The 24,403-nt window shown below is 58.6% G+C and overlaps 1 protein-coding gene across 2 annotated transcripts in view; it reads right to left on the reverse strand.

Moving 5' to 3' along the window:
• The window catches only part of LOC119517966 (coronin-7), a 52,381-nt gene extending 28,046 nt beyond the window's left edge, over positions 1-24,335 (reverse strand). For both annotated transcript variants that reach the window (XM_037815060.1, XM_037815061.1), the window contains exons 1-7: positions 24,179-24,335; positions 21,350-21,446; positions 20,395-20,469; positions 13,930-14,000; positions 13,354-13,537; positions 10,988-11,064; positions 6,912-6,962 (exon numbers count right to left, since the gene is read on the reverse strand). In XM_037815060.1, the coding sequence (XP_037670988.1) occupies positions 6,912-6,962; positions 10,988-11,064; positions 13,354-13,537; positions 13,930-14,000; positions 20,395-20,469; positions 21,350-21,446; positions 24,179-24,238 (615 nt within the window). In that variant the 5' untranslated portion in view covers positions 24,239-24,335. The remainder of the gene's footprint in view (positions 1-6,911; positions 6,963-10,987; positions 11,065-13,353; positions 13,538-13,929; positions 14,001-20,394; positions 20,470-21,349; positions 21,447-24,178) is intronic.
• Between the last annotated feature and the right edge of the window lie 68 nt (positions 24,336-24,403).

A 24,403-nucleotide genomic window follows, 5' to 3' on the forward strand; every position in this document is an offset into this window, starting at 1 on the left:
TGCTGCCCGCCTGCTGTGAGCCTACGGAGGGCAGGAGCCCCACGGCCACCTGGGACGCACGAGGGCCTCCTGAGCCAGGCTCCCGGCCGGGACGGTGGCCGCTGCAGCTCTGCTCCCCGGCGGTAGCCCCTCGCCAAGCACCACCACCCCCAGGCTCTGCTCCGAGCCCTCACACCCAGGAGCTGCCAGGCCCCGGGGAGCCCACCCCTTTTCCAGTCCGCATCGTTCTTGTCCGTAAATGGGGCTGATGTGGCCTGCACTGCTGCGAAGACCTGCCATCGACACATGGAGGAGCTGGGGACATCACCACTCACCTCGCCCGGGGGCTGCTGAGGGGCCGCTGCCCAGCCTGGGGAGGACCCCCCGACACAGAGGGCCAGGAAGCACCCCCTTCACCCCCGGCAGGAAGGCTGGGTGGAAACGGCCCCCGGGGAGGGACGGTGAGTTCACACCGAGTGGCCCTGTCTCCCGGCCGGGGTGGGGGGGGAGTGGGGTGGGGGATGGGGGCTGGGGGGAGCGGAGGGGCCAGAGGAAATGCAAACGGCTCCCTCCGGGTCACCCTGGCCCCGGAGCCTGGGAGAAAGGACCCTGTTACCAAAAATAGCTCATCCTGAACTGCGGCCTCCCAGCTTCCCACGATCTCCTCGGGAATGAACGACGGAGGAACGGGGCCTGTGCGGAGCTGGGCCGGCCCCCCCAGCCCTGCGGAGGCCGACCCCAGCATGGGAGACGTTGGAAATGGCTCCGAAGCGTTCAGGGGGCTTTGCTCCCTGCTCCCTTCGCCCCCGGTGCCGGCACAGGAAGTGGGGGCCGGAGCCTGGGAACCGGGACCCCAGGCCCCTCGCCTCACACCAGCAGGGCTGGGGGTTGGGGTGAGCGATGGGCCACTGCAGGCCCTGCCCTCCTGGAGCGAGTGGACACACCCCGCTGCCGCTCGCGATGCCGCGTACTGCACCCAGCGGTTCCGGAAGCACATGGGGTCTCCCCAGGCCAGGCACGGGGGTGGGGGGCTGCAGGCACTCGGGGGAGGGCTGGGCATACGGGCATCCGAGCCACACACGTGATGAGGCGCTGGGAATACCGCGAAGAAAACAGAAAGGTCCCCGAGCCCACGGGATATCTGAGCTGGGGAGGGAGGTGTGACCCCAACAGCAATCAGGATTCCATCGCACTGCATCGCAAGTGCCCCAAAGTAGCAAAGAAGTCAAGAGTGCAGGCCGCGCAGTCAGATGCTGGGGTGGAGTACCCGATGTGGCCACGGATGGCTAGGTCCCTGGGCCTCAGTTTCCTTGTCTGTGAAAAGCTCCTACTCAGAGGGCCGCCGGGAGGAGGAAGTGACCACCCTTGGCAGGGGCAGGGCTGTGCCTGGCACACGTTGGACGTGCGTTTTGTAAAAGGGCAGGAAGAGGGTATGGTGAGAGTAGAACTGCGGGGACGAATGTGTGGGGTCCGGAGGGGCCTCAGGGAAAGGGGACATGTCAGCCGGGTCGTCAAGGAGCAGCAGGGGCTGGGCCTGTGCTCCCTGCCCCAACGGCACAAAGTTCTGCCCTCAGGCCCGTGCATGGTCTGCTGCCTCCTGAGACCAGGGCAGGTCCCCGCGTGGGAAGCAGCCAGCATGGCTGGCGAGGGCAGGAGGAAGGCGGTGAGGGCTGAGGCTCCGACGGGCCGTGACCGAGCATTTCCCATTCCAAGGCGCAGGCTGGAGACAGAAGGCACCTCGGCCCGGGTCTCCCACCTTCCTGTCCCATACACGGAGAAACCAGAGGCCCAGGGAGGACACCACGTGCCCGCGTCACCCGACAAGACAGCCAAGGGGTGTGTGGGCTCTCTGTCCCTGTGGGCTGGGGCTGCATGAGGACCGGGGGCTCAGGGTGGTGCGGGTGGAAGGGAGCTCACCACGCCCCTCCCAGCCCCGCTCATCAGCAAACATTCTAGAAGCCCCCACCCTGGGGGAGAGAGAACAGGGCCTTCGGCTTCAGGAGACCCGAGGGCGGGGAGGCATTGGGGAGCTGAGCTAAGGTGAGACCTTCGGTTGTGGCCCAGCAGCCCCCACCCCACCCCACCTCGGGGGCCCAGCTCTGTTTGCCCAGGGGGTGGCCACTGATCCCCTCCTACCTCCTCTCTTCCCAGGTCACTGGAGCAATACTCAGTCCCCCAAATATTTCGAAAGTCCCTTCTCTGCAGCCACAGGGACCCAGGCAGCCAGCTGCCCTCAGCCACAGAGGCCCCCAGGGAGCCACGGGGAGCAGGGCGGACCCGGGTGCTGCAGGGAGAGGCCTGTGCCCCAACAGCAGCCGGAGTCCTGCTCCTGGAGAAGCCCCCCGGGGAAGGTGTCCCTGACCCCTAGCCCCAGAGCAGGGTGGGGGGCTGTGGCCAGCAGAGGCAGCCCAGCCCGGGGCAGAAGCCAAGGCGCATACCCTGCATTCCAGCTGCGGTGCTGCGGAGCCCTGCGTCCCCATGGTGACGCTTCCTGTGTGGGGTGGGCTGTTGGGGGAGCAGGGGCTCCTGCCCGGGGCAGCCAGAGCCCTGCCGGCCTCCAAAACAAGAAGCCTCCACTGCGCGCCCACCCCCTTCCTCTGCCAGGTTCAGTTCTGGGCTCCCGACACCCAGGCCCCAGGCCCGGCCCGCCTTCCCCACAGGGCAGTCAGGAGGCAGAGGCCGGGGGCTCACTGCCTGGCCCCCTCTTCCCTGGGCGTCCCCTCCACTGCTGGGCTGCCCTTCCCAGGTACACCCAGGTTCAGCATCTCGGCCAACCCACCCCAGGCCTGGCATGGTGAAGCTGGGGGCCAGGGGCTCGGACAGACGACCCACCCTGGGTGCTGGCCTGGCAGGGGGCGGCGGTGGGACAGGAGCCTGGCTTGGGCCGTCCACTCAGGAGTGTGAGCCAGGAGGGCCACTGGACTGGCCTGAGCCCCCGGCTCTTTTCGTCGCGGGACAGAGCTGAAGGGTGGTGGCAGCCACGCGCTGGGGCATAAGGGAGGAGCCCGGGAAAGGCCAGACCGTGGAGACGGTAAAGAGATCAGGGGTGGCCACGGGCTCGGGGCAGGTGGAGGCTGAGCAGGTGGCACCCAGGGCACTTGAGGCCGTGGGGTCTTCCATGTGACACCGCGATGGTGGCAACAGGATGGGGAGCATCCGTCAAAACTTACAGACCTCTGCGGGAAACTGTACTTTCTGCATGATTTTTCTATAATCCAACTCACCTAATGAAAAGCCAAAGGAAAAACCCCAGACCTGTACAACACAAAGAGCAAACTCTAATGGAAACTGTGAGCTATCGGTATTGAAAATGTATCAGTTTTAAGAACTGAACTGCACTAAGGCAAGACCTAAATGGGGAAACAGGTTCGGGGGTGGCCAGAGGGAACCCTCTACTTCATGAGCAATTTTTCTGTAAACCTAAAACTGCTCTAAAGATAAGGTTTACTCTTAAAAAATCTTTAATATTAAAATCCAAGTAGTGGGTGTGAACAAGAGGGAGCCCCGGGTCTGCCTGCTCCAAGCCCGGGTAGCCAGAGACAGGGCCCAAAGGGGGTCTGGAGGGAGGACTCCCACCCCCACCCCGGCTGCCCCCCTCCCATCAGAGCTGGGTGACGTGAGTCACAGAGTCCATGGGCCCGGGGGGGGGGGGGTGACAGGGCATCCTCCCCTGACCCCCAAAGGCCGCTGCTAGCCCCCCGCCCCATCCGGCAGGAAGGGGGGCTCCCGAGAAGGTGCTCCCAGGCAGGGGAGCCCCCGGAACCGGCCCCTCGGCTTGCACCGGCCCTGGCGGCCAGCCGCGGTTCTCCTAATAGGAGCCAGGTGTGGGCCAGACACCCCGGGCGGAAGTGGGGGGCAGGGCGGAGGGCGGCATTCCAGGCCCGCGGCCCCCGCAGCAGCCAGCCCAGCCCGGCCCGCGCCTGGGAGGGGGCTGCAGCCGCCCCCGCTCTTCCCAGGTCTGCTCCAGGGGCGCCCCAGGACCAGATCCTCTCCCTCCCTCTTCTAGGAACCCTTGGACGGCGGCCACCCCAGCCCCACCTCGGCCCGCCGCCGCCCCCCACTCCCCAGGCTGCAGGAGGAGGGAGGCTGGGGGAGCCGGGTGGGAGAGCAAAGCCGACCTGGGCTCAAGCAGCCCTCCTTCAACTGACCCGGGAACCCCCCTTTCTGGGCAAAGCTTGGAGGCTGGCAGAAGAAAGCGCCTGAGTTAGGGCTACTGCTCACACCCGCCCACTCTGAGCCCCCAGCAGCCACCACCCAGCGTCCCGGGGCCAGGGGCCGGCTTCTCCAGACAGCGCCACCTCCCCACGGCGGCTGCCCTGCCAAGACGGGGGGGTGCTGGCCTTGAGCGGTCTGCGGGGTCGCCGACCGGACCCTCCTGGCCAAAAGGCTGCACCATGCCACCCGAGGGGGGTTGGGGTGGGGGTGGGGGTGCCCAGGACCCAGCTTCTCCGAGAAGTTGGGGGAGAGGAGTGCAGGCCTTCCTTGGGGAAGAAGTTTCCTGGGCTTCCGGGGCGTCCTCTTTATAACAGCCCACCCACTCGTTTCACCTGCTGCTTAAAACTCCGTGGTGCTCCCCACGGTTGGGGTGGCAGGACCCTCACTAAGGACGCCCCAGCCCCACCTGGCCACCGCAGATCCTGGACCCAGTCGTCCCCCTTTGTGTGCTCAGGCGTAGCTCCAAGGTCGGCCCCCCAGCGGGCACCCAGGGCTGGGCCCTGAGCTGCTGTCACAGCCTCTCACCAGGATGTGCTCCCCCAGGGCCCCAACCTGGGCTGGGGACACGGGTCCCTGCTGCCCCACATGGAGCTCCAACCACACACACCAAGCACGTGGATTCTCTCCACAAATGTGGCTGGAGAACTGGATAGCCACATCCAGGAGAATGAAGGAGGACTTCTACCTCACACTTCACACAAAAGCTAACTCAAAATGGTTCGAAGACCTGAACATTAGAGCAAGGACCATAAAACACCTAGAAGAAAATGAAGGGAAGCATCTTCAAGATCTTGTGGTAGGCAGTGGTTTCTTACCCAAAGCATAAGCCACAAAAGAAGAAATAGATAAATAGAATCTCCTCAAAACTGAGTACTTTTGGCTTTAAAGGACTTTGCCAAGAAGGTAGAAAAGCAGCCTACTCAATGGGAGAAAATATTTGGAACCACATACCTGATAAGGGGTTAATCTCAAGAATATATAAAGAAATCCTACAACTCAACAATAAAAAGACAAATAACGCAATTTAAAAATGGGCAAAGACTTGAATAGATACTTTCCCAAAGAGGAAATACAAATGGCTAAAAAAGCAAATAAAAGATGCTCAGCTTCACTAGTTATTAGGAAAATGCAAATCAAAACCACAAAAAAAAACTCTAAATAAAAACAAAAAACCACAATGAGATATCATTTCACACCTATTAGAATGACCAGTATCAAAAAAAAAAAACAAACAGAAAGCTACAGTTGCTGGAGAGGATGCGGAGAAACAGGAACACATCCACTGCTGGCGGGAAGGGAGACTGGTGTAACCGCCTTGGAAGGCAGCGTGGCAGTTCAGCAGGAGACCGAGCATAGAACTGCCATATCATCCCGCAATCCCTTTACGAGGCATATACCCAGGAGATCTGCAGACACCTGCACCCCGATGTCTACAGCAGCATTACTCACAACTGCCAAAGGACAGAAACAGCCCAAGTGCCCATCAACCAATGAATGAACCAACTGTGGTATGTACGTACGACGGAGAATTAGTCAGCAGTAATAGGGAATGAAGTCCTGCTGCACGCGACAACACGGATGAACCTGAGGACATTAGGTTGGGTGAAATAAGCCAGACACAAAAGGACAAATATTTTTATGGTCTCACTGATACGCACTATCTATAATGAGCAAACCCTGGGAGTTAAAATCTAGAATATAGGATACCAGGAGATAGAAAGAGAAGAGAGAATGGGCAGATGATGCTTAAGGTGTACAGAATTTTTAATAAGGTTGATCGTAAGTGTTTGGAAATGGACAGAGGTGATGGTAGCACAATCCTGTAAGGGTAATTAGCACTGAGCGTGAGCTTGGTTGAATGGGGAAGTCTGCGGTCACGTATGCCACTAAAAGGAAAGCTAGAGGATAAAACCTGGGACTGTATAACAGTGAAACCTATAGTGCACAATGACTGCCATTAACTGTACAGATTCAAGCAAGTTTTCACATAAACTAGAGCAAATGTAGGTCACCAGTATGAAGTGTGTACGATAGATTCATATATGGGAAAAATACAATTAATGAAACTAAAGACTACAGTTAACTGTAACGCTGTAATATGCTTTCATCAACTGTAACAAAGGTACTAGAGCAAAGCTAAGTGTCAATGACGGGGGTGGGTGTAAGGAAGATGGGATTTTTTTTTTTTCAGAGCAATAGGAAAGTTCTCAACTGACTGTGGTGGTGAATGCATAACTCTGTGATTGTACGCTCTGGATGGACTGTATGGTGTGTGAATAAAGCTTAAAAAAACAAACAAGCCTGTCGGTTCCGAGCCCTGCTCAGAGAACACAGGGGCCCCGGGTGGGGGCTGGCAGCCCTGGGCCCTAGTGGGCGTCTTGGCTCCACCAGGGCTGGCCTCTGCAGACTGTGCCCGGGAAGGAGGGTGGGGGCCGGGGACCCAAAGCGGGGAGGAAGTTGGAATCTCAAATTAGCTGCCCGAAGCCGCAGGCCTCCTCCTCCGTGAGGGCCGGCGGGCAGCCGGGCGGCGCCCCACCCTGGGCCCAGGGCCAGGCCCTTCCAGGACCCAGAGAGCCTTCCCAGAAGCGGCTTCCAGCAGCGGGCGCCTGGCTCCCAGGTGACCCCATGTGCCCACCGGGCCTCACCGCAGGGTGTGGGCTGGGCACAGCCTGTCCCTAGGAACCAGCCCCACACCCCAGCAGGCCCACTCCACTTACCTGGGAGGCCTTGGGCTTCGTTCTGGGGTCAAAGACCCGCAGCTGCTTGTCCTGGCAAAGCAAACAGGAGGAGACAGGTCAGTGTCCCAGGAGCCGGCCTGTGTCCACACCCCAGGCTCATCCCAGCCCCCGGAGTTGGGTTGACACCCCACCAGGGGACCCCTCCCCAGCCCCCCAGCCTGGGAGAGGGAACTCAGTGACAACAGCTCGCCCCTGCTGAGCGGCTGCTCCGGCTGGCAGGGACCCCCACATCGAATTTCCAACTGCCCAGGGAAGTGGGGCTGTCACCGTGACCACGCCACAGGGATGGGGAACTGGAAGCCCAGAACCTAATTCCAGCTCTGAGCTGGGACATGAGTGTCCTCCCAGGCCAGGCCCGGCACTCAGGGGCTCCCCTGACGACTTCATTTCCGCCATTTCCCCATCTGAGCAGGGAAGACGAGCTCAGACATCAGGACCCCCCACCAGTGCGCCACTGTGGTTCCAGCTTCCAAGAGGGGATGGAAGGGACAAAGAGGAAGAAAAGGACCAAACTAAAATAAAATGCCTGTCCCTCGTACGGGCCTTGTATCTGTAATGTGTGTGCGCATGTGTGTGCATTGGGTGTGTGTGCCTGTGTGTGCAGTGTGTGCATGTGGGCATGTGCACACACACGCACACACAATGAGGGCAGAGTTGGGACAGGACCTGCCCCCAGCTCTCCCCAGGCCTGGCCACAGCAAACTGTTAGGCGTGAAAGGAATTTGCAGAATAACAGCATGGTGTGATTCTACCGTGGTGAACACAAACCAAAATTCCAATTTGTGTGCCCAGGTCCCTGTCCTTGCGAGTCTGCTGAGCAAGGAGAACGGCCTTGACCTGCACCAGCTGGTCTGGCAACGCTGGTGACCAGGACGGGGAGTGACTCGCTTTTCCTTTGTGCATCTCAGCTCGGCTCTCCCTCGAGTCAATCAGTGTGGGCACCTCTTGGATTTCGGATAACAGAGGAAAACCACCCGAGTGCCTGCAATGTGCCTGGCCCTGCCTGGTGCTGGGGACACTGCAAAGAGCACACAGCCCTGCTGCCACCAAGAAGACGGGGAGACACATGTGGTTCAGCAGTCAGGGATTTTGGGGGGAAACTGGACCTGATCTGAACCAGGAAGGGAAGGGAAAGGCATTCACAAGAGGTGGAACAGCATGAGCTAAGGTGTGGAGGTGGGAACGTGCCCGCAGGTGATATGGAGGGGAAGAGACTGTGGGAGGATGGGGGGCTGGAGGTGGGGGCTGGGGGCTACTGGAGGGACCTGGAGTGAGGCATGGAGGCCGCCCCAGGTAAGCACACCTGAGGCTGAGGGATCTTGGGGGGGGCCAGCCCAGGAGGGCCTCAGGAGCCAGGCCTCCCTCAGCAGATCGGCCCCCAGCCCTCCCGACACACATGGTGGGTCCCAGGGTTCGTGGGTCACTCCCGACGAAGCCCTCCCAACTGCAGGCTACCAAGGACCTGCCATGGCCAGGCAGGCACCGTCCAGGGGTCACTCTTAACACCACTCCCAGGCCTCGTGGTGTGGAGGCTGTTCAGAGACAGACAGCGAGAGACAGAGAGAGGCCAAGGAGAGACAGACAGACAGGCAGGGAGGGCCACAGAGAGATGGAGGCAGAGTCTGCCTTCTATCTGCGGCTCATCTGCTCTTTGCCTCCTCGCCAAAGCTGGGAGCAGAGCCCCGTCCCCACCTCACTCTGGCAGAGGGGAGTCCTCAGAGAGGGGCCCTGGCATCTCCCCCAGCAGTGTGGCAAGAAGCTCAAGCTGCACATTGGGACATCACTGGGGAAGTCCCCCCACCGTGTGCCTGGGGGGCCCTGCTTGGCTCAGGACTAAATTGGGGGGAGGACAGAAGCTTCCCACAGGGACCCCCCTGGCGCTGGAGGCCTCCCTGGGAGGCAATGGCTCCGCCATAGGCACCCCTGCACCCTCACCTTCCCCACACCACCACCGCTTCCCTGATGGCTTCTTCCAAAGAAGCTCTGTCCCCTCCAAGTGCGAAAGTTCAGCCCGAGGTGGTGGGCGAGGGAGAAGCCCCCCAGAGCAAGGAGCGCCCTGGGCTCGGATCCGCCTCCATCACAGGCCTGGGGACCGTCTGTGCTGCCAAGTGACGAGGCACCTCCGGGTGGGGGAGACGGAGCGCAGCCCAGCCCGGCTCCCGCGCACCCTCTAGTGGCCGTCTGCGCCCTTCCCCCGGGGCCCAGGAAGACAGGGGAAGGGACAGTGCTGGTGCCCTGACATCCAACCAGGAACCAGAAAAGCTGTTCCCGGGGTGAGCTTACTGCAGGAGCAGGCGGCCCCCCACGGCCCCAGGGCTGGGCGGAGTTGGCTGCTGAGGCTGCAGCCCAAGGCCCACCCAGGGGCAGCCCCAGTCAGGGCCGGTCAGTGCTGGGTCCCCATGAGCCCTCGAGGTCGCGGGGCCAGCTCCGGCTCTGGGGACCCCTGGGCCCCCACCCGGCCTGCCCCTCATTCCTTCTGGGCTCTGTGCCCTCCCCGTGAGCCTCCTGCTCGCCAGCTTCTCTTGAGCTGCCTCTTGACGGCCTCTCCCCTGCGGGCAGCACCCGGCTCCCCGCCACGACCAGGTCCCTTCTCACCACCCGCCCGTGGCAGCCAGAGGGTCCCGCGGCCCCTTCAAGCACCCCAATTCACGGTGCCCCTTGGCCCCGGCCCACTCCCCTGCCCCGGGAGCTGCAGCTGCAGCCTCTCGCCCCCAAGGCGAGCCCGTCCCCTGCTATGGGCGTCCGCTCCAACACGGCTCCCCAGGGAGGCATCCACACCTGCCCCTCACAGTCCTCGCTGGGCCAGCAGTCACCCCCGCGGGGGGCGGATCGGTCACTGAGTCTCTGCCCGGCCACGAGCTCCGGGAGAGGCTACTGTGTTGGCGGTTCCTCCCTCGCTACCTGTCCCGCAGGTGTGCCCAGGTCGAGCCCGACACCTGCCCCGCAGAGGCCTGCCTGGGGTGGCACATGGGACAGGGCTGAGGGCGAGCCCCCGAGGAACCCGCCCTCCAAGCTGCTGCCCGACTGGACCCCCGGCTGAGGGCAGACACGGGACAGGGCCGTCCGGGCAGCGGGGGCCACACTCGGCCCAGGGCACCATCACCACAGCAAGGGAAGGTGTCCTCCTGCAGTCTGATGCTCACGGGGTCTGCAGCCCTGGCCCCTCTGAGGCCCCTCGGGGCCGGGCGCATGCTCTGCCTTGAAGACGCTGACACCTGCCCCGTGGACAGGTGCCCCTGGTCGCCCACAGCACGCTCAGGGGCACACTCGGGGCATGCAGACGCACGGCTGAGAGGGCCCGACTCCAGGGCCCAGGCCAGGCCTCCCGAGCTCCTGACCCAGAACAGCTCGGGGGAAAGCAGGGGGGTCGGATGCGCCAAGCCCCTCACACATGCCCATGGCCAGCAGTACGAGCTGTGCCCGGGACCCTCCAGCGCCTCATGCCCACCCTGACCCACTGCCTCTACCCAGCTCCAGCATCCTCTTGAGCCCGGGCACCCCCCCACCCAAATGAGGTGCCCACGTCATTTTCAGACACTGCTCCAGCCCCGCAACGCACTGCTTAGAGGGAGCTCTTCAGCCTTTCCCGTCACTGCCTGATGCACCCAGCCTCGGGGGGTCCCCCACACTCTCCAGGCCTGCCCTGCCCCATGTGCCCCCTGTGCTCTCCCTCTGCCCTGCGGGCTCTCTCCAGCCAGCTCAAAGCCTCCTGTGCCCCTCAGTGCTGGGTCCTTCCACTGTCTGACTCCTGGGCCCGTGTCTGCCTTCCCTGCAGCGTGGGGCCCGGCACGTGGCGAGACTTGAGGAGGGGAAGGAGCGTGGACAACCCAGGCAAGCTATGGGGGGCCGCGGGGGCTCGACTCAGGCCCCCATCTCGCCAGGACCCCAGGCCCAGGTGTGAGGGTCTCAGGGGAGGCTCCCGGATGCGGGTCTCAACCAAAGGACGGGAGGGTGTCACGGCAGCTCGTCCTGACCTTGTACCCCTTTGCCCCCCCAAACACTGCGAGGACGAGAGGCAGAGCATGGCCCCCCAGGGTGGGACCCTGCAGGCCTACCTTGCACGCCGTGCCCACGAGGGCTCCATCTTGGCTCCAGGCCACGCTCTGCACCAGGTCCCCATGTGCCACCAGCTCTGCAGGGAAGCAGCTGAGGTCAGGAGGGGGCCCCCCACCAGGGAAGTGGATGCAGGAGGCCCAGCTGGGGGTACCCCTACCCAGGGCAAAGGCCGCAGTTCTAGGGGCCCCTGTTAGCCAGGAGGCTGACGGGAGCCAAAGGCAGCAGCTGCCCCCCAGCCACCCCACCTGCAGCCAGGAGCTCCGTCCCCCCACGTCAGGACATGCTTCCTTCAAGAACTTTCCGAGGCTCCCTGCTCCCCGGCCTGGATCTCGCCGCCCACCCAGGCCCCCCTCCAGTTACCCCCAGGCCCCTGACTGAGCTGCACGGCCCACACCCACGCCACCCGCTCCCGCCTGGGCCTTCTGCTCCTGCCTCTCCGTTCTCCCCTGTGGGGTTTTAAACACACCCACGAGTTCACGGACTTGCCTTTCTCTGAAACGCAAAGCCTCTGCCCTTCCCCTCAAGTGACAGCAGGACCCGGAGACTCACTTCTAACGAGCATCTGGCCACAGTGGTGGAACGTGACTTCCAAGGCCAGGCCACAAAAGACCCTGCAGCCTCCTCCCTGTGCTCTCCCACCGCACCATTCCCCCTGGGGACACTGGCTGCCAAGCCATGGGTGCACGCAAGCCACTCATGGAAAGGACTTGGGGCAGTGAGCCATCGTGGGGGTGGGTCCCCGGGCCTGGCTGACGGCTCAACCTCAACCTCCTGTGAGACCCTGACCCACAGCTTCCCAACTAAGCCGCTCCGCATTCCCGACCCACAGAAACCGTGAGAAAACAAACGCTCCGCGCCCCTCCGCTTGGGGGTAGTTTGCTCTGCAGCAGCAGGTAACCGCAGGGTGGACGAGACCCGGCTCTGCCACCTGCGTGCACCTGGTCCAGCCAAGCCACTGACCCTCCGGAGCCACATGTGTAACTCGGGGCGAGGGCAGTCCCGGCAGGGCCGGGCACACCTTGTGTGCGAGCCACTGCAGCAGGAGCCCTGGGGGGAAACAGCTCACGCCCGAGAAGCCCACATCCCTCGCGTACAAGAGGGCTCCATGGTGGGTGCTGGCTGAAGCCCTAGTAAGCAACGCACCAGGAGGGAACCCCCAACGGCACCCCAGTCACGTTGCTGGCGGCCCTCTCCCAGCCACAGTGAGCTCGGCTGACTCTCAGCACTCGCACCATCTGGGGCCTGCAACTTTCTGAGCCCTGCGACTTTATCTCTCAAAAGGGGATGAGCACTTCTTGACCAAAAGGGGGATGTGAAAGGAAATGAAATAAGCTTCAGTGGCAGAGAGATTCCAAAAGGAGCCGAGAGGTCACTCTGGTGGGCACTCTTAACGCACAATTTGGACAACCCTTTTTAGGTTCTAATGAATTGGGGTAGCTGGTGGTAGATACCTGAAACTATCAAACTACAACCCAGAACCCATGAATCTCGAAGACAAATTGTATAAAAATGTAGCTTATGAGGGGTGACAATGGGATTGGGAAAGCCATAAGGACCACACTCCCCTTTGTCTGGTTTATGGATGGATGAGTAGAAAAATAGGGGAAGGAAACAAACAGACAAAGGTACCCAGTGTTCTTTTTTACTTCAATTGCTCTTTTTCACTTTAATTATTATTCTTGTTATTTTTGTGTGTGTGCTAACGAAGGTGTCAGGGATTGGTTTAGGTGATGAATGTACAACTATGTAATGGTATTGTGAACAATCGAATGTATGATTTGTTTTGTATGACTGCGTGGTATGTGAATACATCTCAATAAAATGAAGATTTAAAATTAAAAAAAAAAAAAGGGGGATGAGCATGTCAGGGGGATCCTGCAGAAAGGACAGTGTGATGTCACCATGGTGTCCCACGTGGCGCAGCTGTGAGTCACATGCGCATCTTGCAGCATTTAAACATGGGACACCCAGACCCCCAGGGGCATGATCAGCTTAATGGGGAAAAGGGGAGGAGCAGCCTCCCTGATGCATTGTAAGGGAGCAAAATCCCCATCTCCCGGGGTAGCAAGCCAATCACTGGCTTTGAAAACTAAAAAAACATTCAAGAGTTAACATCCTAGGGAAGTTATCCAGAACTATGGAAGAGACAGCAGAAGAAAACCCTAGGATGATAAAATAGCTGCCTAAGGGGAATGGAGAGGGGTGAAGTATTTTTTCCTACAAGTCTTGTAGAACCTTATGACTTTTTATACTATGTATGTGGCAAACTTTGGTCCAATGGTGAACATTCACCTTACCAAACCCACAAACCAACCAACCGAGTTCTGTCCGGGCAGAGGGGCTGCCGCTGGAAGGGGTCCCATACCTGTGAAGGGCTGCTGCCTGGCCACGTCCCAGATGGTCACGGCTGTGCCCGCCGCGCTCACCAGGACACCGTCCACGGCGGGGTGGAACTTCAGCACTTCCACCTGGAGCTCCTGGGGGCCCAGCACCACCCCAGGCCCCACAGGCAGGGCCTGGCCGGGCGCTGGCAGTCGCCACAGCTTCACCTGCGGGAGAGGGGCACGTCTGTGAGCCCTGGGGCTGCAGGGCCCCCAGGCAACCTTGCCCCAGCGAGGCCCTGCGGTGGACCGAGGCTCCACAGGGTCAACCCGTCCACCCCGTGGGTGGGCATCCCGCTCGCCACGGCTGCTGGGGCTCGGGAACTACACTGCCCCTCACGGCAGGGAAGGGAAGGGGAGGGGGCTGCAGTATCTGGCTCAGGGAAGGGACGGGGCCCCTCTCTGTCACCTCTGGGCCCCCCGGACCACCCAGCCCAGCTTTCCTTGGGGAGCTATGTCACAAGCAGGCTCCAGGCAGCCCAGAGGAGCCACCGGGGGCCACCGGCCCTGGAGGGAGAAGTGGGGGCTGACGAGCGGCTTGTCCTGCCGGCTCCGCTCACCGTCCTGTCGGCTGAGCCAGTGGCCAGGAGGAAGTCATCGAAGGGCGAGAAGTCCAAGTCCGTGACCAGGTCTGCAGGGGAGAGGTCAGCGCAGGCCGATGAGAATCTGCCGGAAAGGCCTTGTTCGGGGGTGAACCGTGTCCCCCCCAAAAGGTATGTCTAAGCCCTGACACCCCTGTCTCATGAATGTGACCTTTAAAGGTGATTAGATGAGGTTGGACGGGAGCAGGGTGGGCCCTGGCCTGACGCAGACCCAGGGGAGAGGCCGCGTGATGGCGGAGGCAGAGGGGGAAGTGCTGCGGCCACCAGCCAAGGCTGCCGAGCGTGGCCCACAGAGTCGGACAAGGCCGGGAGGAGCCCCCCTGGAGCCCGGCCCGCTGACCCCTGGGTTTTGGATATCTGGCCTCCAGAGCTGTGAGACAATACACGTCTGCAGTTTTAAGCTGCACAGTCTGTGGCCTGGTTTCGGCGGCCCTAGGACACGAGTACAGACTCACTCCAAACCCAGCACGACTTGTTCCCCAGCCGGGAAGCACGGAGGCTTTCGGGGTGACAGCTGCCTCCACACACACAGGTCAAGGCTCACCAAGGCCAGGACACCTCTGGAAACCAAAGAGGCAAACAGCACGGCCCTGTGCTGCGACTTACACCCCAGAGGGCCCTGGGTCAGTAGGGAAGGAGGCAGGCAGGGAGCTCCCGCAATCACTGGGCACCTGCAGAGCCCAGCATGGGGCTCCCGAAGCTCACACTAAACAGCTGGAGAATGAACGAATGTGTGACTGAACACAAGCATCAGCCCTGCTCTGGGCCTATGGAGGGGCTCGCAGACGGGTCAGGGGTCAGAGGGCTTCCTGGAAGGGTGCAGCTGACCCTGAAGGACGGGAAAGGGTGGGACAGGGAGGACAAGCGGGAGGGAAACGGGGTGGCCACATGCTTCTCCTGTAGTGACAGCTGACCTGCATGAATGGCTCTCTGCCCAACGTGCCAAAACCAGATGGCGGTGTGCACAGCTCTGCAACTCTAGTCAAGATCATCAAAGCCTTCACTTAAAACAGGGACCATTTCCAGAACACTGAAAAGATCCCTTGTACCCTCCGCAGGTTACCCGTTTCCTGTCCCTTGTGGCTGGGTTGAGGAAGTGCCCCAAGCCAGGGCTGGCCCACCCAGGGGAGCCACTAGAGTCAAGCAGATCAGACAGCTTCCCTCCCGAGGGATTAAACCTGGGATGGGAAGGCACCCAGGGCTGAGTTGGTGGACTGGACAGCAGGAGCCAAGACCCCAGAGCTGCCCTGCTGGTCCCCCAGGCCTCGCGTGTAGTTGCTCCTGCAGTTCTGGAAGCTCCCGGGATTCTCCCAACAAATCCCTTCCTGGCTAAAGTAGCTGGAGTTGGTTTCAGTTCTTTGCGACCAAATATCCTGGAGTTCTCAGTACTGGGGGGCAGGGAGGACATGAACGAGGGGTGGGGGGCGGGCCAGAGCCTGGGGTGAAAATAAGGCTGTGATTTTGGGGGAAGAGATGAGGCTGGGAAGTCAGAGCCCCATGGCTGGGGATGTGGAAGGCTAGGGGTGGGGTGTGCAGGACAGTGCACTGACATCACGGGGTGGGGTGGGCAGGACAGCTGCTGACATCACGGGGTGGGGGTGAGGGTGGGCAGGACAGCTGCTGGCATCACGGGGTGGGGGTGGGCAGGACAGCTGCTGACATCACGGGGTGGGGGTGAGGGTGGGCAGGACAGCTGCTGGCATCACGGGGTGGGGGTGGGGGTGGGCAGGATAGCTGCTGACATCATGGGGTGGGTGGGCAGGACAGCTGCTGACATCACGGGGTGGGTGGGTAGGACAGCTGCTGACATCACTAAAGCAAGACGCACAGCTGCCAGGCACTGTCTGCCTCCCAGTGGGGCCCAGCAGATTTATTTTCTGCCCGGCCCAAATCCCCGAGCCTGGGACTCCCTGGGAGGAGACAGGGAAAAGGAAGTGGTGGACGTAGGTGGTACCCCTGGGATACAGTGGTCTGGTGCCCAGACCCCTGGATCCCCGCCTTGCAGGCCAGGCAGGTCCCGAGCCAGGTGGCGCGGCAGCACGCGGCCAAGCAGAGAAATGGGGATTGTAACGCGTCCCAGCAGGGGCCGGCTGCGCAGCGTCCTTCAGACGCGTCGTCTCCCTGGACCTCCCCGAGGACCAGGCGGGTGGTGCCGTGAGCATATCCCCGTACAGGGTGAGAACACCGAAACCCCGGGGAGGTACAGAAACGTGCCCAGAACTCCACAGCTAACACAGCCTAGAACCCACACTCCTCAGCTGCACACCACGCTGCTAGTCCCAGATGGGGACAGGTTGCTGCCACCCCTACAGCCCAGACATGCAGAACTCCCTCCAGGCGCTCCCACCCCTCGGCTCCCCTGGGCTGGTGGGCCGGCCTCGTCCTGAGCTGAGAAGCTGAAGGTGCCCCGAAGGCTGGGCAGCAGCCCTAGCCCACCCTGGACACCTCAGCGGCAGGACGTTACCTGGTTCCTCTAGCTTCCTAGGGAGCCACAGCTCAGCCACCCTGACGGCAGCTTCCTGGTGAGGTGGCTCCACGGGGCGAGGCTCTGAGTGGCCAGGGCCATGGCAGGCTGCAACGCGCCCACAGGAGCTGGTCCAGCTTCTCTTCGGAGAGCCCTAGCACCCAGGGGCTCACCCCCTTACAGACGCCACCATCTTGGGGTGGCGCCCCCCACAAGCAAACAGCAATGACAAGCAAATAACTCAATGGTTAAGAATGCAGCAGCCAGGCAGACCTGGGTTCCAAGTCTGGACTCAGTTACTATAACAGTAAAATGGGTCTTTTTGAATTGATAAACAGATTGTGGTCTTTCCACAGAATGGAATATTATTCAGTGATAAAAAGAAACTAGCTGACAAGCAACCCACTTTAAAAATGGGCAAAAGATCTGAATAGACATTCCTCTAAAGAATATATACGAATGGCCAGAAAGCACATGAAAAGATGCTCAACATCATCAGCCATCAGGGAAATGAAAATCAAAACCACAGTGAGACACCATTTCATACCTACCAGAATGGCCACTATTAAACCAACAGAGTACAAGTGTCAGAGAAGATGTGGAGAAACAGGAGAACTCACTCATTGCTGTGGGAATGTAAAATGGTGCAGCGCTGTGGAAGACAGTTTGATGGTTCCTCATAAAGCTAAGTGTAGAACTACCATATGATCCGGGAATCCCACTACTAGGTGTATATCCAAAAGACTTAAAAGCAGTGACCTGAGCACACTGATGTGCACGGTGGCATTATTCACAACTGCCCAAAGATGGAAGCTACCGAAGTGTCCATCAACCAATGAGTAGATAAGTAAAATGTGGTGTATACATACAATGGAATATTATTCAGCAGTAAAAAGGAATGAAGTCATGCTACTTTGGTCAACATGGCTGAATCTTGAAGACATCTTGTTGAGTAAAATAAGCCAGATACAAATGTACAGATATTGTTTGATCTTGCTGTTTTGAAACAATTAGAATATGTAAGCTCACAGAATCAGAATCTAGAATATAGTTTACCAGGGGATGGGGTGGGGACAGGGAATGGGAAGTTAAGGCTTAAAATGCACCGGATGCCTATTTGGAATGATGGAAACGTTTGGGGAATGGATGATGGTGATGGTAGCACAACACTGTGAACATAATTAACAGCACCAAAATATATACCTGAATGTGATTAAAAGGGGAAATATTACATTGTATACATGGTAACTATAAAGCTTTTAAAAAAATCCATACAACTACACTATGTACACAGGGAACCTTAAATTAAACCACAGATTTTGATTAATAGTACAGTTATAAAAATGTGCTATCATCAATTTTAACAACTGTTTGTTCCATGCCAATGCAAGGTGTTGGTGGGGGGTGGGGTGTATGGGAATCCTGTATCTTATGCATGATTGTTCTGTAAACCCACAAACCCACAACTTTTCTAATAAAAAAGTTTGAATTTAAAAAAGAAATGAGCTATCAAACCACAGAAAGATGTGGTAGAGCCTTCAATGCATACTGCTAAGCAAAAGAAGCCGATCTGATGTGGCCCTCTCTCTCCCTAAGCCACCTCGGCAGGTGAACTCACTGCCCTCCCCACTATGTGGGACCTGACTCCCAGGGGTGTAAATCTCCCTGGCAACCAGGATATGACTCCCGGGGATGAATCTGGACCCGGCATCGTGGGATTGAGAACATCTTCTTGATCAAAAGGGGGATGTAAAATGAAATGAAATGAAGTTTCACTGGCTGAGAAATGAAATAAAGCTTCAGTGGCTGAGATATTCCAAATGGAGTCGAGAGGTCACTTCTTATGCACTATATAGATAACCCTTTTTAGGTTTTAATGTATTGGAATAGCTAGAAGTAAATACCTGAAACTAGCAAAAATGCAACCCAGTAGCCTTGACTCTTGAAGATGATTATATAACAGTGTAGCTTACAATGGGTGACAGTGTGATTGTGAAAACCTTGTGGATCGTACTCCCTTTATCCAGTGTATGGATGGATGAGCAGAAAAAAGGGGACAAAAGCTAGATGAAAAATAGGGTGGGATGGGGGGATGATTTGGGTGTTCTTTTTTACTTTTATTTCTGGTTCTGATTCTTTCTGGTGTAAGAAAAATGTTCAAAAATAGATTGGGGTGATGGATGCACAACTATATGATGTTACTGTGAACAGTTGATTGTACACCATGGATGACTGTATGGTATGTGAACATATCTCAATAAAACTGAATTTAATTTAAAGAAAAAAGAAGAGGCCAATCTGAAAAGACTACATACTGTAAGATTCCAACTAGATGACATTCTGGGAAATGCAAAACTAGGGACACTAACACAATCAGTGATTGCCAGCCATGCAGGGGAGAGGGGTGAGTGGGGGCAGGCAGAGCACGGGGCATTTCTAGGGCAGTGAAGCTGTTCTGAAAGATACCGCAGTGGTGGATATGGGACGTTACACACTTGTCAAAACCCACAGCACTGCACAACCCTGACTAACCTGCTGGAATCAGTTAGTAATAATAAATCAGCATTGGTTGAGCAACGTGGTAACAAATGCACCACACTCAGACAAGCCCCTAATAACAAGAGATCCTGGGGGACAGGCACTGGGATGTGGGGTATGTGGAACTCATTCTACTTTCTGTGCAACTCTTCTAAAAACCTGAAACTGCTTTAAAATATAAAGTCTATTTTTTTTTTATAAAGGGGAGAATTTTAAAACCTCCTTCAAAAAGCTGTGAGATTAGATGAGAAGACGAACTTCTGCATGCTACAAAGTTGATGAACCCAGAAAACATTATGCAGGTGAAAGAAGCCAGATTGAAACGACGACTTATTATATGATTCTATTTATATGAAATGTCCAGAAAAGGCATAGGCCTGCTGGAAAGGGCCAGGGAGTAGAAACGGGGGGCTCAGCGGCCACGCAGGCTCGGCCACAACTGCTCCGTTCTCTGGCTGCTGCGAGAAAGCAGCTGCAGACTCTATGGGAATGAATGGATATGGCTGGGGGCCCGAAAAGCTCTTCACACACGCAGGCAGCAGGCACACCTGGCCCGGGGCAGCGGTGTTGCAGACGGGAAAAGGACTGAGGGCTGCCCTGAACCAGTGGTGGACACGGGATTCACTGCCAAGGGGCAGGAGGGGTCCTTTTGGGACAATGACAACACAAGACTGGGGTGGGGGGATGCAGAATTCTGCAGCTTTGACAAACACCCCTGAATTGTTCACTTAAAACAGGCAACGTTTTAACCGCAATTCGAGTGGTTTTTAAAAAGTTAAAAAGCGATTAGATGCAGAAAGGCAGGTCGCGGGGCAAGCAGGGGGCCTGGCAGAGCATGCTCCATCCAGCCCCACTGCCATCATCCGGGCCCTTGACCGAGCCACGTCCAGCCCAAGGACCGAGGACGCAGCCCCTTCCCTCGCCCCCTGGGGGAGCTGGGCCCACAGCTGCTGCGGCTGGACAGAGGAAGAGGCCAGGCAGGCAGGCCCACTGGAGGAGAGCAAGCTGTTCGCTCGGAACGGGCAGGAGGCCAGGAGCAGCTGCAGCGGACAATAGCTCTTTGTGCGGCCCCGGCTTCAGGCCTGCAGCCTGGCCTGGCCACCTCCTTAGAGGGCCCTGCAGGAAGCCAGGAAAGGACACGGAGCCATGGCAGTGGCCAGGAGCCGGCCTCTGCCTGGAGCCTGAGGCTAGAGGAAAGACCCCGAGGCACACACCTCTCCTCCCGGCTGGATGAGCTGGAGCACCCAGGAAGCCCCCTGCCCAGGCTGGACTCTTCCGAGCCTGAGACTGACCCCATCCATCAGAATGCACGGGGGGACAATGGTGGGGGACTAGCAAGCCACAGGGTCCAGGTGAGTCCAAGTCCCTGGCCCCTGGGAGGGAGGGCATGCTTGAGGTATCCAGGAAAAGCACCCACTCACCCGAATGGCAGCCCAGGTGGGTCACATGTCTCTTCTCCTCTCCCGGGCTGTCCAGAGGCACGATGCCCAGCACGCCTGTTAGACAAACACGAGGGCTCTGACTTGAGGCCTGTCGGGGAACATCTACTTTGTCTATGTCCCCACGGGGACTCCATGTCCTGCTGGCACCAGAGCCAAGCACATGTGACTCAAGGCTCCCAGAGGAGAAGAGACCTTCCCTGAGCCCCCACCCATTGTCAGAGGGCATCCTCTGGTCACGGGGACTGGTCCACTGCTGGGTTCTTGCCCCATGCAAGGCCTTCCATGCGATCAGATGGACAGAAGGCTCTGGGGAAAGAGCTTGTCTCTTTTTCACATCATGGGTCATACGAGGTCAGGTTGGGACCACCAGGTGCCACTGCAGGTGGAGAGAGTTTTCCAGAGAAGGCAGGCAACTCTCAAGGGCAGCAGAGGGAGGTCCCTGAGACGTAGCTCTGCCTGAAGCTCCTGGATTCTTAGGTGTTCAAGTTAAAAATGTCCCCACTTTCTGCGGAAGACAGCTTGAGGCCTTAGATACCACTCGCCACCAAGCGAGGCCTAACAAACCACTGGAACTTTTCACATCTTTGTGCTCCTGTCCACCCCGCCACCACCAGGTTCACAGACAAGGCCACCTGGACACAGAGATGGCAGGGAGCCCTGCCCCTCCTCAGAAACTAAGGGTGCCGGTCTGCCCCCCACCCTTGGCCGTGCTCCTACAGACCACGGCCAACCTACTTTAGGCGATGGCACAGCCACGCCCCGACCAAAACCAACCTCCTGACTGCATCTTGACCTCTGTAGGGTTCTAAGGCTGGGGTGGCTGCTCCTGTCAGACTGAGGCTCCTCCAAGCCCCCCACCAGCAACAGGCCTGCCCGTCCCCCCTACCTATGATAACAATGTCTGCACCTCCACACCTGTGGCCGGCCACCCTACCTGGACGGTCGGAGTTGAATGCAATCAAGCTGCTGCTCGCTTTGATGTGGTTCCCACACGAGGGGCTGGTCCCTGTGCGAATACCGTTGATCCAGGCCTGAAATAAAGCAGCAGAAAACTGCAGTGATTGACATGTCTTAATTCACGCCTAAGGGAGGGTGGGGTCAATCCAAGGAGATCTACCCTAGAAACACCCAAGGTGCCCTGTGCCTCCAATCTGCTCCATCAGAGACTCTTTCCTTTGAATCAAACCCTGTCTCCACTCATGCAGTCTCCCAGAAAATGCAGTGTTCTTGAAATGATACTCTAAGCCACTAACAGTGAGCTTTTGCCTATTAAATCAGTTCCCTAATAAATAATAAAGGGGAGGATGCTGTCAGAAGGCAGCCCAGGAGGAGCAAAGCCAACAGAGAGGCGTGTTGTTTCTGTTCAAAGGCAGGGAAAAAGCAAAGAAAGAAGTGAGCTCTAAAGACAGAAGACAGATTCAACTTCCTCAACCGGACTGCCAAGTCCAGGGGCGTCAGGAGAAACATCCCAAGCTCAGAGAAGGGGAACCGAGGCTTGGCCCCGTTAGGCGAACGTGACTTTCCATGCAGCCCCATAGGGGGTGGATGGCACAACCCCACAGAGAAGCAATAATGCTACCTACCCACCCCCCCACGTAGGGGGGCAGAGGAGCAGGTATTCTCTCTCTCGGTGTGGACATGCCATGCAATGCTCCTTACTGCTACCCGAAGACCAACACCCGTATCTCCCCATCCACCCCACCTGCAGTCGCAGAAACCACTCCAACCACCTAGGGTTTCTAGTTCAATGTTCCCCAGCCACAGGGGAAGGCACCATCACCTTGCATTATCACCCCCACCCCATCTACCACTCCAGTTCGAAGTATCTTTGAAAAAGAAGGCAGATCACCTGTCATCCCATCTCCCTATCATAAACTATAATCCATGGTCCCACCTGGGAGCAAGACAGGGCCCCCTCACCCACTCCCCAGACCCCTCCAAGCAGGAGGCACAGCTCTCAGAGAGGCTGCCTTGATGCAAACCTGAACCCCATCCCCCCACCCCACCCACACTTTCACTCTTTCTGTGGCTCCTAACTGCCCTTAGGATAAACCCACCGTCATCTGGGAGCCTCAGGCTCTGCAGGGCCCCTCACTTCCCCAGGCACCGCACCCACCCTAGTCTACTTTCGGTTCCTCTATGAGGCTCTTTCCCGGCCCCAGGGTTCTGCACAAGTTGCTCCCCCCTGCCCCACTCTTGACATAGCTGATGCCCTCTTACCCTTCAAGCCTCACTTTTTTAAAAAATTCAGTTTTATTGAGATATATTTGCGTACCATACAGTCAGTCACAGTGTACAATCAACTGTTCACAGTACTATCATACAGTTGTGCATCATTCACAATTTGTGAACATTTTCCTTACTCCAAAAAATTAAAAAAAGGAATGAAAATAAAAGTAAAAACAAAAACACCCAAAGCATTCCATCCCCATCCCCTCCATCCCACTCTATTTTTTCATTTAATTTTTGTCCCCATTTTTCTACTCAGCTGTGCATGCACTGGATAAACGGAGTGTGATCCACAAGGTTTTCACTATCACATGGTCACACCATGTAAGCTACATAGTTACACAATCATCTTCAAGAATCAAGGCTACTGGGTTGAGTTTGACAATTTCAGGTATTTCCCCCTAGCCATTCCAGCACACTAAAAACTAAGAAGTAATCTCTATATAGCACATAAAAATGCCCTCCAGAGTGACCTCTCGACTCCATTTGAAATCCCTCAGCCACTGAAACTTTATTTTGTTTCATTTTGCTTCCCCTTTTGGTCAAGAAGATTTTCTCAATCCCACGTTGCAGTGTCCAGGCTCATCCCTGGGAGTCACGTCCTGCGTTGCTAGGGAGATTTACACCCCTGGGTGGAACCTCACCTTTAAAATCACCTACTCACAGCAGCCACTAAGCCCCACTTCCGCATTCTGCACCCCAGCCCCCTGGACCCCAGATGCGTGTGTTTTTCAGTGCACTCATTAAAACGTGCAGCACTCTTCTGTGCTTGTTTTGCGGCTGCCCCCTCCCGAGACTGTAACCCCGGGTATAGAGCACTTTGTAGGTGCCCAGGAAATACCCTCAAGAGAATGAAAACGGGGCCTCCGCCGCGGCCCGCCCTGACGCGCTCTGGGCCCGTAGCGGGGTCACTAGAGGTCAGCTGGTAGACTCAATTATCCGAGGACACTCCCAATGACCAGGGAGCTGCAAACCCGGGTGGCACCACCTCTGAAGCACACGCCTCATCAAGTCTGGGCCGCCCCGCAACCCCGGCTCAGCTCCTCCTCCGGGCCCCACCCAGCCCCTCGGCAGCATCCCGTCGGCGGACCCGGCGAAGAGCTTGCGCCAACCGCGAGGAGGAGGAGGAAGCGCCGGCGGAAGCCGAGGGAGGGGCGCGCTTCTGCTCCGGGGGGCACCCCTCTCCGCTGACACGCGGGGACTGGCGGAGGCCAGGGCAGGGAGGGGCATCTCTCCCACCCGCAGCCCCGGGCAGAGGCGACCCAAGGCGGCAGGAGGAGCTGCCGGGTGGCGGCAGCGCCCCGAGCCGCGGCTGCCAGGGGAGGCCGCCCGGAAACCCGGGAGGCGCGCAGCCCCAAGGCGGCGGGGAGGCAGCGCCGCTCCGGGATCGCGGGGCGAGGGCCAGAGCGCGTCACGGAAGCTCCGGACTCCCCGCGGACACCGGGGCCCGGCCCAGAGGGGCGCCCGGGGAGACGAGGGCTCGGGGGGCGGCGCGGGCCAGGGGCTAGCGCGGGGGCCCGCGGGCCGGGCTCACCTCGCGGCGGGGCGGCCGGACCTCCGTGTGCCGGAACTTGGACACCTTGAAGCGGTGCATGGCGACGAGCGCGGCTCCCAGGCCCCGGCAGCAGCTCTCAGGTGCGCGACGAGCGCCCGCCGCTCCCGCTGCCTCGGGGCCCCGCCCGCCGCGCGGCCACGCCCCCGGGACGCCTCCCGGCCAATCGCCGCCTCCTCCGGCCTGCCCGGCCACGCCCCAGAACCC

Source organism: Choloepus didactylus, chromosome 21, assembly GCF_015220235.1.
Source record: "Choloepus didactylus isolate mChoDid1 chromosome 21, mChoDid1.pri, whole genome shotgun sequence".
Taxonomy (NCBI): domain Eukaryota; kingdom Metazoa; phylum Chordata; class Mammalia; order Pilosa; family Megalonychidae; genus Choloepus; species Choloepus didactylus.